This window comes from Rattus norvegicus, chromosome 1, assembly GCF_036323735.1.
Source record: "Rattus norvegicus strain BN/NHsdMcwi chromosome 1, GRCr8, whole genome shotgun sequence".
Classification (NCBI taxonomy): domain Eukaryota; kingdom Metazoa; phylum Chordata; class Mammalia; order Rodentia; family Muridae; genus Rattus; species Rattus norvegicus.
Window position 1 is genome coordinate 185,947,447 of NC_086019.1, and position 19,798 is coordinate 185,967,244.

The 19,798-nt window shown below is 45.0% G+C and overlaps 1 protein-coding gene across 2 annotated transcripts in view; it reads right to left on the bottom strand.

The window, feature by feature from the left end:
- Cog7 (component of oligomeric golgi complex 7) overlaps positions 1–19,798 on the bottom strand; it is a 59,659-nt gene that overhangs the window by 26,394 nt on the left and 13,467 nt on the right. For both annotated transcript variants that reach the window (XM_039107165.2, NM_001033889.2), the window contains exons 5-9: positions 17,520–17,602; positions 16,485–16,607; positions 8,082–8,280; positions 3,062–3,189; positions 1,651–1,805 (exon numbers count right to left, since the gene is read on the bottom strand). In XM_039107165.2, coding sequence (XP_038963093.1) covers positions 1,651–1,805; positions 3,062–3,189; positions 8,082–8,280; positions 16,485–16,607; positions 17,520–17,602 — 688 coding nt within the window. The remainder of the gene's footprint in view (positions 1–1,650; positions 1,806–3,061; positions 3,190–8,081; positions 8,281–16,484; positions 16,608–17,519; positions 17,603–19,798) is intronic.

Below are 19,798 nucleotides of genomic sequence, written 5' to 3' on the forward strand. Positions count from 1 at the left end.
TTGCTTTGTTTTTATTTGATAGTGAATGGTGTCAGAGCAAGATATGCCCACTGTGTTATTTGAATATTAAGGAAGCAATCAAGCACTTTCTAAGTGGATTTAAGACCTGATCCATAAGGTGGAAGCCGTGTACTGCCTTGTACTGTTAGCAAAGGCAAACACCTGTGGTTGGCTAGGGCACAGGTTCAAGGAAAATCCTAATACGGTCACTCAACTAAATGGACAGAGTAGTAAACTGTCCTCTAAACTGTCATCTTTATATGCATGGTTATGCACCTCTCAGTCCTCACCACAGAAGCGTCTTTTCACTGTAGATGGAGATTAGCAGAGAGACTCATAGTTAGCCACTGTGTAAAGAGTAAGAGACTATAAGGCACTCCACTCTGAATGAAACAGCTTCTCACATCCCACCCAAGACCCAGGGGTCATCAGGGAGGAGGACATGGAAAGACTGTAAGAGCCACGGGTAGCGGACATGTGCAGAGAAATACTATGTGCTGGACATGAGAGTACAATTGCACAGTGAACTCACTGCAACTGCATGTATGATTCCAGCACAAGATCAAGACTGCCAAAATCCAAGCACAGGTAGGAGGGGCAAGGATGAAGTTCTGGCCCTAGCTGAGGAGCTGTTGGTGGCTGAGGGCTGCTGGGAAAGGACAGCTAGCTTCTTCAGAGGTGCAGCCCCCAAGAGGCTACCCGTGCACCAGTACATGGCCCAACACACATGTGTACACTGGCAGTACTAGGCAGACCCTGGGTATAAAAAAGAAAGAGCGCACATGGGATAGTGGTGGGGTAGAGAGGGAAGGAATTGAGGGGACAGAGATGGGGGTCGGGGGCCAGATCTGGTCCAAAGACATTACATAAACACTGGAGCATGTTGCCCCCGGGACCCTCATGCCTCAGCCCTATATTTCTTCCTTATTCTTCTAACAAAAGTGTGACTAAACTTCTCCTTTTCTCTTTTTCTTTCTTTCAAAAACAAGTGTTTAGTTTTACTTTTTGAGTATTGGGCATTTAACCAAAATCCTCATAAATGAAAATCACACTCTGCCTCAGATGACAACCCAACCTTTTCAGTAACAGTAACCTCCATCTCCCCTAGGTTTTCCCAGGCAACAGGAACCTGTTCTGGTTTTCTCTATGAATTTGACGGCTGGGGCATTTCAGACAGATGGATGATATTTTTTATAAGTAGCTTTTACCTAAAGGCTATTTATATCACTTTTTAATTTTTAATTAATTTGTGTATGTGTGTGTGTTTATGCTTTTGCTTTTTAAGACAGGGTCTCTCCACATAGCCCTGTCTAGCCTTAAACTATGGAGATCTGATTGGCCTCAAACTCACAGATATCTGCCTGCCTCTGCCTCTATGCTGGGATTAAAGGCATGTGACACCACAGCTGGCTCACCTGATATTTTCAATTATGTATTTAGTCACAGCCCAATGAATGGACAGGTTCCAGTGCCCCACCTATGCAAATGATGCTCCACTGAGCATCCTTAAGAATATGCTCGTGGGCTCAGGTACAGACGTTTCCCAAGGGTTCACAGGAGGAACACAGAACACACTCTTAATTGGAACAGACAGGACCCTCCATTGTGCCTGGCCTGCCTCCCCCTGACCCCCAGCTCCCTCAGTCTTACTTGGTAAAGAGGGACTTCAAGGCTGTCAGCAGTCCACAGGTCCCAAGGCCATTGGTGAATTTGGCACATCTGTCAACAGCTGCAGATGCCAAGCCAAAGAGCTTGTGCACAGATTGGCTCAGCTCCTGAACGCAGTCAATCACTTCCCCGTGTTCCTGAGCAGTAGATATAGATAAGCAAAAGCTTCATCAGGCTGGAGAATGCTGGCCGAGATAGCGCTAACACAGAGGACCTAGCAACATTAACATGGGAAGAGTGGCAAGGTCACTCATCTGTGGGTAAACCACCTAAGAAACCAAATACACACACACACACACACACACACACACACACACACACACACACACACACACACACACACACAGAGAGAGAGAGAGAGAGAGAGAGAGAGAGAGAGAGAGAGAACAATGCACAGAAATTAACTTCTGCCATTAAAATATAACCAAAATTTAGCTCATTGTAGAGGTTTGAATAGGTGTCCCCCCGCCCCCCCAGAAACTCATGTGTGTGAATGTTTCGCCCATAGAAAGCGACACTATACATAGGTGTGGTCTTATTGGAGGAAGTATGCCACTGTGGGAGTGGGCTTTGAGGTTTCATATGCTCAAACGACATTCAGTGTGGCAGACAGTTGCTTCTGTTGTCCTTGGATCAAGATGTAGAGCTCTTAGTTCCTTTTCCACAACCAAGCCTGCCTGCAAGCTGCCATGCTTCCTGCCATGACAATAATAAATTAAACCTCTGAAACTGTAAGCCAGCCTCAACTAAATGTTTTCCTTTATAAGAGTTGCCATGGTCACGTTGTCTCTTCACAGCAATGAAACCCTAGCTAAGACACTCATCCTCACTCATGTTCTTCATTTCTTTTCTCTTTTTCTATGATTAATAAATTGGTACTTCTGATAGTCTTACATCTGGGATAAATCTCCCTGTATTAGACACTCCAAAGAAGTGTGACAGAGGGGCACACTTCCTGCAGAGCAGGGACAGAACCGAGGCAGAGCACACATTCTAGGTAGGTTACCTAGAGATGGCAGACTTCAATACTGTCCATTGTGGCTCACCTCATGCTGGACACCTCAGACAACCTGAGCACAAGCGCTATCTGATGCAGAGATGTCCGTGACCAACCTAAGGCAAAATCATTAAGTAGATGAGATGGATTTATGATTTAAGTCTCTCTGGTTTGTTTAGCTTTATCTTTTGACTGTTGATTTGAAACAAAAATGGAAGCTTTTCTTGGACTGTGTGAGTACCTGAGGCATTCATTACAAGACAGCCAGCCTTCTTCCTTCTTCCCTTTTATAAACACTCAGTCTCACCCCAACCCTCCACTATGCACAGCCAAGAGCAGCTCACAGAATGCTTGATACGTGGCTAGTAGCCGAACTGCAGTGTAATCAGACATTACCAGAGGCACCGCGCTGATTTGTATGAGAAGGTTGCTCTCCTCCAGATCACCGTACTTCAGCTGGTAGGGTTTATACGGACCATATACAGCATCCACCAGCTCAACAACTTTCACCAGGTTGTGGTCCTCTGTAAGAAACAAGAAATTAAAATATAGTAATAATCTAAACTGGCTGCTAGAAACAATAGGGCAAAGGTATTCTGCCGGAACGTTCCCTGATGTGCCTATGTCACATTAATCTGCTTTCTCAGTCATGGAAGCCTCTGTGATCCACAAAGCTGAACTCTGTTACAACGAGTGTTAGAGAAGCCACGCCCCAGAGCTTCTGTGCCCATCGCAGTAAGATCCCAGATTCAAGTGAAAACTCCTAGGCCTGGAGTGTGATGCATGTCCACGTCAGAGCTGTCATGGAGGCATTCCAGGTCATCTTCTGCTACACAGCCTAGGCTACACGAGACTATCTCAAAACACCAAACCTGGGGATGGAAAGGTGATTTGGCAGCTGAGAACATGTTCTGCTCTTTCAAAGGACCTGGTTTTGTTCCCCAGCACCCTAGCACCAACCAAATGAGGTGGCTCACGGTCACCTTTAACTCAGGTTCAAAGAGATCTGGTGCCTCTGGCCTCCGTGGGCACCTGGGCTCTTGTGCACATAACCACACACATAACTGCTGTGCTCCTGCTATGGTGTGGCAGGATTCTCATGTTAGTATCAGTACAGTGTATGATGCCAACATGTTTGATATAAAAGCTAACCATAAGAGGAAAAGACAGCATTCTAGGGTATGGGGAATTCTACAAGAATTTTCGAAGATATCAATGTCACGAAAAGACAAAGATGAACTGACTGTTAGATTAGGGGCATCAAGAGGTCCAATGTACACTAACGTAGCTCTCAGAGAGAGGCAGAGAAGGAAACAACTAGAAAGACCTCTGCAGAGCTGGCAAAGCTGAAGACAAACTATATACTAGATATTAACATTTGGGTATGATAATGGTAGCAAAACATTCTACTGTAAACATATCTAGAAGCCAGGCACAGTGGTGCCTATCTGTACCTGTATTTGCAGTACCTGAGAAGGATCAGGAGTTTATGGTCACTCTCTGCCACATAGTGTGTTAAAGGACAGCCTGAACTATGAGACCTTGTCTCAAAAAGCCAAAAATACAAATTTAGTATGTATACAAATGCACAGTTAAACACACAAATGCTACTCCTGGATGGAAAGGAAGATGGCCATTTCCTTGTCACGATTCTGTGTAATAAATACATATGGTATAATGATCATGAAACCAGCCTAAGGCTGGAGGTGGCTCAGTGGTGATTGCCACTGCTCTTTCAGAGGACCTAGGCTCAGTTCCCAGCACCTACACAGTGGCTCACACCATCTGTAAATCTAGTTCAAAGGGACCCAACACCCTCCTCTGTCCACTATAAGCATCCGGCACGTCCATGACATATATACATATAACATTCAGGCAAAACACTCATATACACCAAAAGACAAAAGCAAGAAATGCATGAACCTAAACTGTTTTTTAAACTTGCTTTCTATTCAAGTCTTTCACTTGTTTTAAATTGGATCATGTATATGTATTAACTATTAAATAATAAAGAAGTTAAAGATGTAACATATCTGATAAATAACTGGGGAAAGTCCACCATATAAGAATCTTTTAGAAACATATACTAAATTTTCAACAATGGCATTAGAGGAAATTTCCATCTGTATTACAGATTCTTTGCCAGGAATTTTTTACATATTTTATTGCTTTTTATAAATGTACTCAATAATATATTGCTTTAAATGAATTGCTCTAAAAAATTAATGAGAAATAGATTAAGTCCCCAAACAGATGAATATATAAAGAATAAGTAATCAGGAGGAAAGAATTAGAACTTTTATAATATAATTTTCAAACATTAACAACCAAAGTAAAAAATTTAAAGTAATACATCTTTAAACATCTAAGAGCCAGGAAATGATGGAAGAAAGAAAGAACACAGTGCTGGAGAGGGCGGGGATGGGGGTGAGGGGTGGGGGTGGGGGGTGTACCACTCACCTTGATGAACAGCATAAGACACAAGTGTGACAGGCACCTTTCAATGTTCCCAGAAGGGCAACTGCAACCCTAAACTTCTCCTAGAGCCTCAGGGTTGGGTCAGAAAGTTTCTTGAGACAGTTTATAAGGGTTTTACTCAAATAGTAGCTAAAAAAATGTAAGCCATAGGGTTAAGAATGCTGGTGTGTGTCTTTAATCCTAGCACTCAGGAGGCAATGCAGGAGGATCTCTGTGAGTTCAAGGCCAGCCTGGTCTATATATAGTGAGTTCCAGGACAGACAGTGCTATGTAGAGACCCTGTCTCAAAACAAACAAGTAATCAAATATGTAAAAAGGGTGTTGTAGTCATGAAGCAATCATTAGAATCCATGTTTCATGATAAGAATAATCTAAGAAAATATCCACTCTATTTTCCTTCTTTAAATGTGGGTGTACTTGTCCACATGTGTAGAGGCCAGAGGTCAATGGTGGGCATCATTCTTGGGAACACCATCCACCTCATTTGTGGCAGGGTCTTTCATTGGCCTGGAGCTCACCAAGTAGGCTAAGCAAGCTGCCCAGGGAGCCCAGGGAGCCCAGAGAGTCCAGAGAGCCCAGGGAGCCCAGGGAGCCAGGGAGCCCAGGGAGCCTCCTGCCTCTGTCTTCCCAGTCACAAGCATGGGTTGACATGCCTAGCTTTTCGCATGAGTGCTGGGGCTAAACTCAGGACTTCTCACTTAGAGGCAGGGGCTTTGCTAACTGAACACACACACATACACACACACACACACACACACACACACACACACACACACACACACACAGAGCACAGAGCACACGTGCACATGCACACACACTATATTATTTTAAAATAAAAAAAAAGTAAAATTATCTACAACCAATATTTTAAAATATTTTGCTAGCCATGGTGGCTCATGCCTTTAATCTTAGCACTTGTGAAACAGAGTCAAGTGGATCCTTGTGAGTTTAAGGCCAGCCTGGTCTATGTAGTGAGCTCCAAACAGGCCAGCCAGAGCTAGACATTGAAACTCAGCCTCAATAAATAGAAAAACATTTATATACTATGTGCATTATTATGGTATAGCATATAATATAGACATATAGTGCATAAATGTTTCATGAAATAATATAGTAGTTATACATTATATAGTATATGTTAAATATTTATAAAGTATGTTAAATATATTATCTATAGTACATATTAATATTTACATGAATGCTTGCAAACACTGAGTTTTCTGAGATAGGATTTCACTACATAGTTCAGACTAGCTTTGAATTTACTATACAACCCCCTAGGCTCAAATTCACAATCCTCCTGCCTCAGCCTTCCAAGGAGCAGGAACACGGGCATGCACCAGCATACCCAACTTCAGTGTGTATTTACTAAGAATCGCTAGAAGGAATAGAACAGAACACTCTCTCTTTCTCTCTCTGTCTCTGTCTCTCTCTCTCTCTGTCTCTGTCTCTCTCTATCTCTCTCTGTCTCTCTCTCTCTCTCTCTCTCTGATAAAGTTGTGGATCACTGTCATGCTCTTTCTCTCTTATCAGGATTATTTTATTTTGCATTGTTTTTCAATACAGGGTTTCTCAGTGAATCCCTTGGTGTCCTGGAACTCACTCAGTAGACCAGGCAAACCTCAGACACAGAGATCCTCCTGCCTCTGTCTCTGGAATGCTAAGGTTAAAGTTGTGTATCACTGCACTGGCTCAGTTATCATTTTGAGATGTAGCCCAGACTGGATTTGAACACAACATATTTTTGAGTGCTGAAATGTATACACCACCACACCCATCCTTCCAAAAGCATTTTTGATTTAAAACAATACAAACAATGGTTTGAAGCCCTCGGCTGGAATGGCTGGGAATCTAAGCTTTCTCACTGACTTCAGAGGGTGGTTCTCATGTCTTTAAGAAAGTTCATTTGTTGGGGTTGGGGATTTAGCTCAGTGGTAGAGCGCTTGCCTAGCAAGCGCAAGGCCCTGGGTTCAGTCCCCAGCTCCGAAAAAAAGAAAAAAGAAAAAAAAAAAAAAGAGAGAGAAAGAAAGTTCATTTGTGGGGAGGAGTGCAACCTGCTCCCTGCCCTCCCCTGAGCAGCCTGCTCCAGCAGGGTGCCCAGTCTAAGCACTCTGTAGCCACTTGGGCCAGGGCATCACAGTTCTCAGGAAACCAGCCACATGACTGTGCGCCTCCCACAAGTGAGGTCTGACCAGTGAGTGTGCCACAACACCCATGAATCACCAGGAACCTGAACAATAAACACACTCCCTGGAATGTACAGGCAATTAAACAGTGTAATTAAAGAGAATAACTATTAAATAAACCAAGTCTGTGACACACAGCAGCCACATGGCAGAATGAGGCCTTCTTGAAGCAGTTTCCTGAGTTGACAGCAGCATGTGTCACGAGGTCTATGTTTATGATGCTTTTTACACAGGTGGAAATCAGCTGGAAAGCTCGGCATCCCACACAGCACGTCCCCAAGCGGGATGAGCTGTGCTCTGCCTAACCGCCTGCCAGGATGCCTATCCTTCCCCACAGTCACTTCAGGCCTGGTCTGGCCCCCGGGCAGCTGCTGCTGCTTCCCTTCCAAGTCCCCGTCTCTAGCCCATGTGCTCTCCCAAACTTACTGCTTACGTTAAACCGTCTGAGGTTCTGACTTAAAAAGACGACGATCCTCCCACTGAAACCTGTCGCCAGCTCACTGCCACTCATGCCTCCACAGTAAACCTCTGTCACACTGTCAGGGACAGCAGAAGTGTCTGTCACTGCCTTGGAGTATGTGAAGCTCCTGGTCAGCACTGACTGAGCCCCGCTTCCATGTTGTCGATATTTTCATGGGAACGCTTCCCCGTGACCCTTTCTCTTCCACAGCTACTAGAAACAGTAAACGAATCCAGGCCTCAAACACAAGGCAAGACCAGCCAGAAGTAAGGCAGGAAGTAGGAGTGCTTACGGAGATGGGGGAGCAGCGCCATTTCCAGCCCCTTGGCAAAGTGGGCAGTAGTGTCATAAAACTCCAGTAGTCTGGTGAGCTCCAGCTCTGGTCCCGCTCTCTCCACAGCCTCACTGAGGCACATAGGCAGGGAGGGCACCAAGGCCCCCAGGGTCTGAATCAGCAGCACTGTCACCACCTCATAGGGGTTCTTGAAAACCTGCAGTGGGGGAGAGGGGTGAGCATTAGCACATTGAACAGCTGTCTCCTGATGGTTCCAAGGTGAGCCCTAGGAGTGCTGAAAACGGGTGATCAGGAATCCCAAGTTCCCCTAACTGGGCAAACTGGGCAGGGACAGGACAGAAGGTGGCAGAAGCTAAACTCTGAATGAAAGGCACTTCCACCTCTGACCCATGTGCCTGCTTACTGAACTGATCATCAGTGAGGACTTGGGTGACACCAGAGAGACTGGAAGGATGAGCAGGAGCAAAACACAACTATCACTGGAAAGACACAGCACAGAGCCTGGCCTCACGGCGCTTTTCTTCTCTGCACAGATCTAGGGCCACACACATTCTCTTCAGGACCAACAGAGACCGTGGACCTGGACAGTTTAGCTGACTCAGGTCTCTGATGGCCTTTTACCACCTATGTTCCTTAGGTCTCTTGAGAAAACTTGAAAAATGTGCCAAGTCCACTTAGGAAATATTCTCACCCTCCTGTGCTCCTATAAATAGGTGCAAACATGGGATGAGATAAGAGAACTGAAATGGAAAACTAGGTCTGGAGAGATGGCTCAGTGGTTAAGAGCACTGACTGCTCTTCCAGAGGTCCTGAGTTCAAATCCCAGCAACCACATGGTGGCTCACAACTAGCTGTAATGGGATCTGATGCCTTCTTCTGGTGTGTCTGAAGACAGTGTACCTATATATATATTAAGTAATTAAATCTTTAAAAAAAAAAGAAATGGAAAATTATACAGCTAATAAAATTCAAACTTTATCAATTCCTAGCACCCACATGGCAGCTCACAACCATCTGTAATGGGAATCCAATGCTCTCTTCTGGTGTGTCTGAAGACAGCTGCAGTGAACTCATGTACATAAAATTTTTAAATAAATAATTCTTTTTTAAAAAGATACAGGATAGGGCTGGAGAGATGGCTCAGTGGTTAAGAGCACTGACTGCTCTTCCAGAGGTCCTGAGTTCAATTCCCAGCAACCACATGGTGGCTCACAACCATCTGTAAAGAGATCTGATGCCCTCTTCTGGTGTATCTAAGGACAGCTTCAGTGTACTTATATATAATAAATAAATAAATCTTAAAAAAAAAAAAAAGATACAGGATAGGGCTGCAGCTCAGCGGGACAGTTCTCATCCATCAATCATGCATGGTTCTACCCCCAGCATGCCACAGAACTAGGTGTGGTAGCACCTGCCTGGATGCCCAGCACTCCAGAAATAGAGGCAAGCAAATGAGAAGTTCAAAGCCATCCTTAGCTACACAGAAACAAGGCTAGTCTGGGCTATCCGAATTCCTCCCATAAGAACCAGAACTAGAGAAAGAGGAAACTACACTTAGTAAGAAAAAGATTACTGAGGTTTGAAAGCAGAGATAAACAAAAAACAAAGAATCAACACCAGAAGCTGGGTTTTTGTAAAATGCTCTAAATTTGATAGCCTGTACCTAAACTAAGGAAACAGGACAAAGTATTCAAGTTATAGAGTCAAACGTGCGAGTAGGAACACTAGCACCAAGACTATAAAAACAGGAAGCGAGCTAAGGCCCTGAGGGAAAACCATGAACAACTACACACCAGCAGCCTCAACTCATGCACTCAGTGCTAGAGCCGCAAACCACCAAAACCCGTGCCAAAGGAGAAGGAAGGTCCAACATTGAATTGGTAGTCAAAAATGCTCAGACAGAACTGCAATCCCAGTTCAAGGATAGTCTAGAATACACAAGACCCCCATCTCAAAAAATAATAATAATAAAATAAAAAAATCAAATAAAGATCAGAACCAGTGAGCCCTATAAAACACACAGAATTTACACCAATCTTTCTAAGACACTGAAGGAGCATCTCATAGTCTGAACTGTGTCTCCCTGAAATCCCATGCTAAAGTCCAAGCCACCAAATAAATGCCTTAAGTATGAGTCTCTTTGGAGACAGCGCCTTGAAGAAGTAATGAAGCACCATGGAAGCACACGGGAGGCTCTGAGTCTAACTGACTGTGTCTTCATGAGAAGACATCAGCATACTATGGGAGGGAGCCTTGGAGGGAAGCCAGACATATCAGGTCAGAAGAGAACACTCCAGCCCGGAGTAAAGCTTGATCCTGAACTTCTACTGAGAATATTACTGTTGTTTAAACTATCCAGTCTGGAGATGGGAGAGATGGCTTAGCAGTTAAGGCACTGGTTGTTCTTCCAGGGGACCCAAGTTCAATTCCCAGCACTCACACTGAAGTTCACAACCCTCTGTAACTCCAGTCCTAGAAGATCGGGTGCCCTCTTGTGGCCCCTGCAGACACTGCATGCACATGGGGCACACGCATGTAGACAAAACACTCAAACACAGAAAACAGTAATAAAATCTGAAAAAGAATTAAGCTATCCAGTCTAAGGGCTTTTGCCATGGCATCAACCAGCAGACTAACACGGAACATTTCCTGGCTTGTTCTGTGCAGCCAGAATTACAACAATGGTACTGGCAGGAGGCAAGAGAAGGATGCCAAGACCATTCAACAGGGGAAGTGTCATCCTGACAATGAACGGTGCTCACAAACTGGGTATCTTCTTATGAAAAGAAAGATGTGAGGGAGAGAAGGAGAAAAAAGAAAAATTTACAGGTCAACTCAGAATGAATCAAAGACCACTAGCAAATGGTCCAAAACATGGTCGGGATTTTTCCTAAACTCTCCAAGAATTTACAACACTTCAGTGGGCTTTCTTTTTGACCTCACGGATCCTATTCTATACTCTGCTTAGAGTCACCCTATTGGAGTCAGAGAGAGACGGAGGGAGAACCAAAGAAACACAGCCAATAGCTTCATGGCCGCACGGCCACCCCACTCCACCCAGTGTGTGCTGAGCGTGTCTGGCAACTGTCTGTCTGCTGATCACTCTCACTTGGAACTTAAAAGCACCCCAGGGCTAGTGACGTGGCTCAGTGGGTGAAGGTATTCACCTCGAAGTCTGACACCAGAGTGTAATTCCCAAGACTCACATAAAGGTAGAAGAGAACTGACTCCATGAAGCCGTCCTCTGACCTCTACACAACATAAATAAACATTTCAAAGCATTACAAAGTTTCCAAGTGACCTCTCCCCCATGGCCCTTATCTGCCCTGTTTTTGCTGATAATTTCTTGATAACCCAGGATGGAATCTCCTTCTTGACTTTCATTTCTTCCAGTTACTCTTCAGAACGGATCCTAACAACTGCTGGTTGTTTTTTGGACATTTACCTCTCAAGTCTGGTCTGGAACTCACTAACATGAATCTCCTGCCTCAGCCTCCCAAGTGCTAGGTTACAGGCGTGCGCTGTCATGCTCAGCTCCTCTTGGACGTTATCATCTCCATCCTACACCAGGCGATGGCGTTGACTTTTCTCGAATCCCCCATCATCAATTCACTGCCCAAATCACTACTAAAGTCAGTAATTTTAGGTGTTACAAATTTAAAATCTTACCATTATCTTCCATTGTGAAGTGTCCACTCAAGTCTTGGGCCATTCTGAAAAATTGGTTTACCTACCTTTATTTTTTTTAAGTATACTGGTATTAGAGTTTTCTATCTATTCCAAATACAAGCCCTTTATCAGATGTCTTACAGACATCTTCCTCCAATCTGTAGCTTCAGCAGCACTTCTGTACTGATGAAACATGATCTGTCCGTACGTGCTGTGCATGGTCTGTGACGTCTGTGTTATACTTACTGCTTCCATGACTAAGACATCAGCCTCAATTCTAAAATCATGCTTGCACTTGCATTGTTTTGTGGGAGGAAGCCAGAGAATCCCATTTGTCCAGACACTCCAAGGAAAGAGAGAGCTGAGCATAATGGACGCAGTAAGTCCTGACTGAAGCATGCACTTGCAAATGCCACTGGAGGACCATCCGAGAGACGACTGTCTATAGACTAACAACCAAAACTCACTGGATTAGAGCCATATCTCCTGCCTCCTGCCCTGGATTCCAGTCATTTCAGTATGAGGAAGGAGCGCAGTTGGGGATAAGTCCTAAGAGACCCAATGTAGGAGCCAGGGCTACGGGGCCAGCCTGATGAATTTATGGTAAGACCTGTGACCGCCCTCACTATACATAAACACACATTAGAACAGACCACAGAGCTCAGGGTAAAGCTAATTAATAATCTTCTAGGTGAGACCACTAAGACAGCTTTAAGGTAAGAAAAAACAGTGATAAACTTGGCTTCATCAAAATCAGAACTTTCTGGCTGGAAAGATGGCCCAGCAGTTAAAATCACATGCTGCTCTTCCAGACGACCTGAGCTTGGTTCTTAGCACCCATGTTAACTGCCTCTAATTCCAGCTCCAGGAGATCTGACACCCTTTGACCTCCTCAGGCACCCACCCACACATGGCACACACATATACACACATACACACATACAAATAAAAATAAAATTAATAATAATAATAATAATAATAATAATAATAATAATAATAATAATAATGTCAAACTTTCTGCACCAACAAGATGGCTCTGTGGGGAAGGGGGCCTGCCGCAAAGCCTGACAACTGAGGTCAATACCTGAGACCTACCTGATAGAAGAGAGAACTGACTTCCACAAGGTACACAATGGCATGAGCAAACCCCCCCCAAAATACATTGACTCATAAATAAATACATTGGTAAATGAATGAATGAATGAATAAATGAATGATCATCTGCTCAGAGCTGGGACTACAGAGCAGTGGTACACAAGTGCTGGGAAGACAGCACATTTGGCTGGCCTATGTACACTCTGGGTTCATTTTCCAGCATCCCATAAGCAGACAAACAAAAACCCTCCATTCAAACTACAGACTGGAAGAGAGTGTTTACAAAACACATTTGAGAAAGAACTTCTATCCAGAGTAACAAACTTCATGAACTAAATAGTATAAAAGCAAATAACTCATTTTTTTAAAAACAAGCAACAGACTTCTTGAGTAGACATGTCACAAAGGAATGCATGCAAACAGCCAATAGGCACATGAGTGGGTGTTCAATATCTTTAGTCATCAAGGAAATATAAATTAAAATCACAATGGATTGCAACTACACACCCACCAGCAAAGCTAACATCAAACAGGACAACATCTAACGTCAGCAGGGAAGTCCAGCAAGCAGAGTTCTTAAATGCAGAGGGCTGAGCACTTGGGAAAAGGTCTGGCAATTTCTTCTACACCAAAACATACCTGCCCTCTCAACCCGCAAGTCTACACTCGGGTATTCACGTGTGCGTATAAAGATCTCTTGGGAAGCACTGTCCAGAGTGGCTTTAACGACAGCCTCAGACAGGATCAGACCAAATGTCTATCAAAAAAAGGGAGTGGGCCACACTTAATCCCAGCACTTGGGAGACAGAGGCAGGCGAATCTCTGTGAATATGAGGCCAGCCTGGTCTCAGAAAGGGGGTGGGGAGAGACAGTGAGGGAGAGAAAGAACTTGTAAACACGCACATATATATTCACATCTATCACAGTATTCAGAAATAAAAAAGAACAAACCATGATACAACAATACACGAATCAAAACAGTCTGATCAAAAGACCAGCCCACAAACTATTCCACTGTACAGAACACCAGAATAGGCTAGATTAAATTATGTAGTCAGCATCATCATCAAGTGATGATTTTAAAGTGAACGATATTTGCAAATTACCTTTAAATAAACCAAAAAATAAGCAGTCTCAACGAGCAGATGGGAGTCATGGAGAGGGAGACGTTTGTGGTGAAGCACACACAGTAAAGTCTCCATTGCAAAGCCTCGGGTGGGGTGTTCGCTGCACAATTCTTCCAGCTTTTTATAGTTTAAGGTTCTTTCATAGTGAGTGAAGGTGAGGCCCTGGGTTGAAGCCCCAGGACAGGAAAAGATGAAAAGTTTCACGTAGAATACTAGGGAGGAGCGAGAATATAGCTCAGTTTATAGAGTGCTCACACAAAGCCTGGGCAATGCCCCCAGGAACACAGAAAACAGACATGACAGGATATCCACCCAGGGGATGGAGGCAGGAGGATCAGACTCTGCCCCCTACCCCCTCCCCCAAAAAACAATAAAAACAACAGCAACAACAAAAGTAGGTGTGCTGATGCATGACTATAATCCCAGTACTGGGGAAGCTGAGGCAGGAGAATTGCTATGAATTAGAGGACAGAGTAAATTTCATTTTTTTAAAACAGGGTCTCTGTTGGGGTAGTCTTTTTATGCACCGTGTAAAGGCTACCTTTGTATTATTCAAATGTTGATTTCTGTACATGCAGAGAGGTGAGTACTGGCCAGACTTTGGTATTTTATTTTTATTGATCATTACTAGCCTTATTATTTTGTAGACATACACCTCCATCACTGGCTAATAAAGAGCTGGTGGCCTATAGCTGAGGCTCAGGGAAAGGTTTGGCAGAGATAGGAGCTGTGGGAAGTTTAGAGACACCAGATTTACCAGCACGACATGGAGGTGGAACAGGTGCGGGGACTGGCCGACTGAGTGAGAGGTAACAGGCCACATGGCAGATGTGGAATAGAATAGTCAGGTTAATTTCAGTTAGACAAGCTAGCTGGGAGGCAGCCAGCTGAGGCCTGAGTTATAACAAATAATAAGTCTCTGTGTCATTATTCGGTGGGTACAGGGCAGAGCCTGACGACAGGACTCACTGTGTAGCCCAGGCTGGCCTGAAACCTGCTATGTAGACCAGGCTGGCTTCAAACATATAGAGATCCACCTGCCTCTGTCTCTACTACCATGCCTGTCTACACAGTGGCTTTCAGGCCAGCCTGGACTACGGAGTAAGACCTTGTCTCAAAATAGTAACAAAATAAATTGTAAAATCCATTTTTAAAAAGAAAAAAGGGAAATCTGAATCTAGTACAGGCCAGCAATTATATCTGCTTAGGAAGAACAAGGCAAGAAGATTAAAAGTTCAAGGCCAGCCTGAGAAAACCTGTTTCCACATAAAATAACAAAGATGACCCAGAGTACAGCTCAATGGAAATGTTCTGGCCTAGCATGTGTAAAACTGCAGATCTGATCCCCAAAACCCACTAAAATAAAAGGAAACAATAGGAGGAAATGGGAGGGTATGGCAACATTTTACCATGTCTCTGGCCTTACTTTGCACTAGCCTGAGCTTCAGCAGACATCTGACTGTCACACTCATCTCCAGTAAAAAAAAAAGGGGGTGGGGGGGGCGCATGAGCCAAAGGCACAAATGAACATGCCTTCCAAAACTGAGGCTGAGAAACCAGGGTCTTCTTAGATGACACAGGACATTTCCCCGTATAGACGTGAGTTGTTCTTACCCTTGAGCTATGAGACTTGTACAAAAGACTAGGATGTGTGAGTGAATGTGGACAGACAGGCACACTGGAAATGGGACGTAGAGCCTAAATCGGAGGAATTAGGTTAGTTCAAACAACGATAACAAGGACGGGGCACTGGAGGCTGAGGAAGGAGGATAACATGAGTCTGAGGCTAGGCTTGGCTATCTGGCAAGATCTGTCTGAGTGGGCAGGATGGAAAGAAGGAAACAAAACAAAATGCTTTAGCCAACGTGAATGGCATAAGCCCACGCAAGGGATTCTCCCCAGTTACAGTAGATAGAGTTCATTCCAGCCAGTGACAGGTGATTACCTAAGGAGTCGTGACTATCTGTGAAAACAGGTCACCAGCCCTGACCCACTAGCACTCCCAAGTAAGATGGGCTTTTCCCCTCCCTGAAGAGCTGTGTGCCTCTGACATCATACAGGGAAGGGTGGTTCATACCCTGTGGCTACCAACGCCTGTGGACTGAGAGAGAATATGATGGGAGGCTTCCACTCAAAACCTAGGCCTCACCCTACCCGGCTCACAGGGCACCTCTAAAACGAGACTATTCTTCCAACTCTGGGTAAGAGAAGGGAACTTGGCCTGAACTTTAAAATGAACACAGTCTGCTCTTTCCACCACCTGACTAGGGGCCTCTGGCCTTCAGCAATACCAGAGGCTCCCAGCGAACACTGGGGATACCATCTCATTAGATTCTATTTAAGATACAGAGGAGAGTGATAGGAAGAGTTTCCTTGGAGACCTAAAGGGCTCACTAACATGGGTTTATAAGTCTAAGTATTAACCCCCTGGGTGACAACAGCGCTTGATCCAGAGCAGTGCCCATTCCCACGCCACTGTAGGCTTTGTTCTCCAATGATGAGCTGTTACCTGTGTGGCCCACTGGGTTTGCGTGTGCCATGCCCCAAGCAAGGCATGGTAGAGGCCAGTGAGCTGCCGGTCCAGTGGAAGGTCCCTCTGACACAGCTCTTGCCAGGTTGCTAAAAGCTGCACCTGCAGAGGCACAGCAAAGGGGGTATTTTACTAGGTACCCCAAATCATGCCACTCTAGAACTGCCTACCATCCTGAGCACATAAGTACCCGGCTGAGACTCATCTACTGGAGAAAGAGCAGAAAGCAAACGGGCAAGACTTAGGCTCCTGCCGGGTCACCATCTAACACCTGAATTTATCGACCTCCAAGCAATGCTGTCTCCTCTGACCCCACCCAAAGCACAACACTGAGCTTCCTCGGGGCCCACTGCACTCCTCTGAAGAGCTTTTAGAGTGGCCATAGTGTGTGCTGATGCTTCATGCCCTGAACCATATGATTTAAACACATGCAAGGGCCAGCAAGGGCCACACTGCATAAAGAGCTCCCTGGAGCCCTGGCAACCCTGGAGCCCACATAAAGGTGGAAGGGAAGCAGATTGTCTAACACTGTCCTCTTACCCACACATGCAGCATGGCTTGCTTGTGCCTGCACACATCTACCCCTCCTCCTCCTCATTAATAATAATAATAATAATCAACTAAAACAAACAAAAACTGTGAGTATTGTGCTTGAAGGAATTAAGGTTAGCCCAGCAAGTTGTATGTTGGTACCTTGAAAATATAAAATTCTTATGGCTTGCTGAGGACAAAATGAAGCCTATGACATGATTTGCCTTTAAAAATCGAAAATCGAAACAAATTAAAACAATGTTTTAAGTCTGTGAATGAATCCAGGCTGAAAACCCATGGCCTTGTTCCAAGTTACAGTTAAGGGCATCTACTGAGTGGATCGAGAGCACCCCCTACTGGCTTCCAGTAAAAGGAAAGTGACTGAAGGGCAGAGTCTAATTTTGCCTTTGCCTATGAAAGATTTGGGCCCAGCGGTGAGGCCCTCCACAATCACACTTACTTCACTCACTCCCAGCAGTTTACCTTGTGACACTTGTAGTAGTATGCAAGGAGCTGGGGCATCCGGTCGATTTCAGTGAACACCTTCACGAATACTTTAGACTGATCTAAAGAACACAAAATGTGCACACTGTTACCAGGTCTCCCAGGGCTGCCAAGGCAAGCAACTCATGATAAATTCACATACATGTCAGCTAGATTCAGAAGTTTCTACTGAGACAGCTGCTTTAATTCAAACAAGAGAATCATAGGCAAAAGAAATAAGGGTAGACTATAGCTACCTAAGCTCGTTAAAACAATGCACCAAGCACCATTAATACAGTGCTAAGATTAGCTGGGCAGGGTGGCACATGCCTGAGTCCTAACACCCAGGAGGCTGAGACAGGAGGATGACAGCCTAGACTACATAACAGGCTCCTGTCTCAAAAAGCAACATACACAGAGACTAGAGAGATGGTCTGGAAGAGCACTAGCTGCTCCTCAGACAACCTCAGTTCGATTCCTAGCACCTACATGGCGACCTGCATGCAACTCTAGGTTGAGAGGATCCGAAGCCTCTAGAACTTCTGGCCTCTGTGGGGACCATGCACAAACATGGTACCCAGAGCAAGCAAATACACATACACATAAAATAATTAATGTATTTTATTTTTGAAAAGCCACAGAAGGCCTGGGCAATGGTGGCACACATCTTTCATCCCAGCACTCTGGAGGCAGAGGCAGATGGACCTGAGTTTGAGGTCAACTGCTCTACAGAGTGAGTTCTAGGACAGCCAGGGCTACACAGAGAAACCCTGTCTCTAGAAACAAACAAACACAACAGGAGGGTGTGCTGTGTATGCTGTGCATGTGGCTGCTGGTGGTAAACAGAAGACAGGATGTGTAGCAAAGCTGGAATGCAACATCTCAGGAGGCTCTGAGCCTCAGGTTCCTACTTCCTACTGCCCTCCTGCACACCTACTTCCCTGCCCCAAACATGGACTGTCACCAACAGTATATAAAATAAGTCATCTCATCCATCAGCCTCATTTTATAGTAAGGAAACGGCACCTCCAGCTTCAGTTAGTGGTTGGACGGGAAACCATGGTAAGCTACACACAGTGCTGACTTTTGGTTGTTTTGATGCACAAAAACAGCCACTAAATCGGACACTGTGAGTATTTATATGAACTGAAGAACAGACAGCAAGCAAGCCTTCCATCAGACGCCGAGAACAATGCACACTCCTGGCTGCTGTGGGTCTTGCTGATTGAGCACAGCCTCCTGGGTCCTCACCAGTCACCCTGCACTAGCATCCCCTGTCCTGTGTCATTGTGTCTTGCTAGACTAACAAATGAGTTGCTGGAAGTGCACGGAATTGTACTAAAAGGATCACTTAGGTAGCATTGCCAGGGGGAGGGGAGGGGCAGGGGACTGAGAATGCAAGGCCGCTTAGGGCTGCACAGTGATGGAGCGAAGCTCTACCTCAGACAAACCAAAGGACAAATTAGGTCAGCTGGTCCCAAGCTTAATGGAGAGAGAATGAGTAAAGGTGAACAGTGAGACGATACTTCTGAAAGGATTAAGTACTTGGACCATGGTAAACAACACATCAGAGGTCCTGAAGAAAAATGATAAATCCCTCCACACAAACTACCAAAACTGAGTGAATTCCCAAGACATTGGACTGCGAGTGTGAAACCAGCCTGATCGGCACAGCAAGTTTCTGACCAGACAGTGCTACATAGCAAGACCCTGTCTGGGAAAAAAAAAAAAATTGAACCAAAAAGAGAGGACAGAGGAAGGGGCTTGATCCTAAGCACAGCATAAAACTGTGTACACTTGAAATAACAGCACTCAGGAGGTAGGAACAGGAGAATCAGAAGTTCACGGTCAAGGCTGGAGGGTTATGTCAGTGGTTAAGAGCACTGGCTACTCTTTGAGAGGACCCAGGCTCACTTCTCAGCAACCACGCGGAAGCTCACAACTGCAGCTCCAGTTCCAGGGGATCTGACACCCACACAGGCACACCTCAAGTAAACCACCAGTGCGCAAAGAAAGGAAAAGGAGAAGTGTTCACGCTCAGGCCAGGAAGCTGGCTCAGCGAGCAAAAGGCACTTGTCATGCAAGTTTGATCCTCTGGTTTATCCTGAACCCAGGTACAAAGCTGTACATCGGTTGGAGACAGAGATAAGAGAATGGCTCCAGCCAGTCAGCCTGGAGTACGCAGAACAGAAACAGGGAGACTGTCCAGCAGAGTAGAACAGACAGACAATCAAACGCTGCCCTCTGACTCGGCATACACAAAGTGGCATGCTCACACA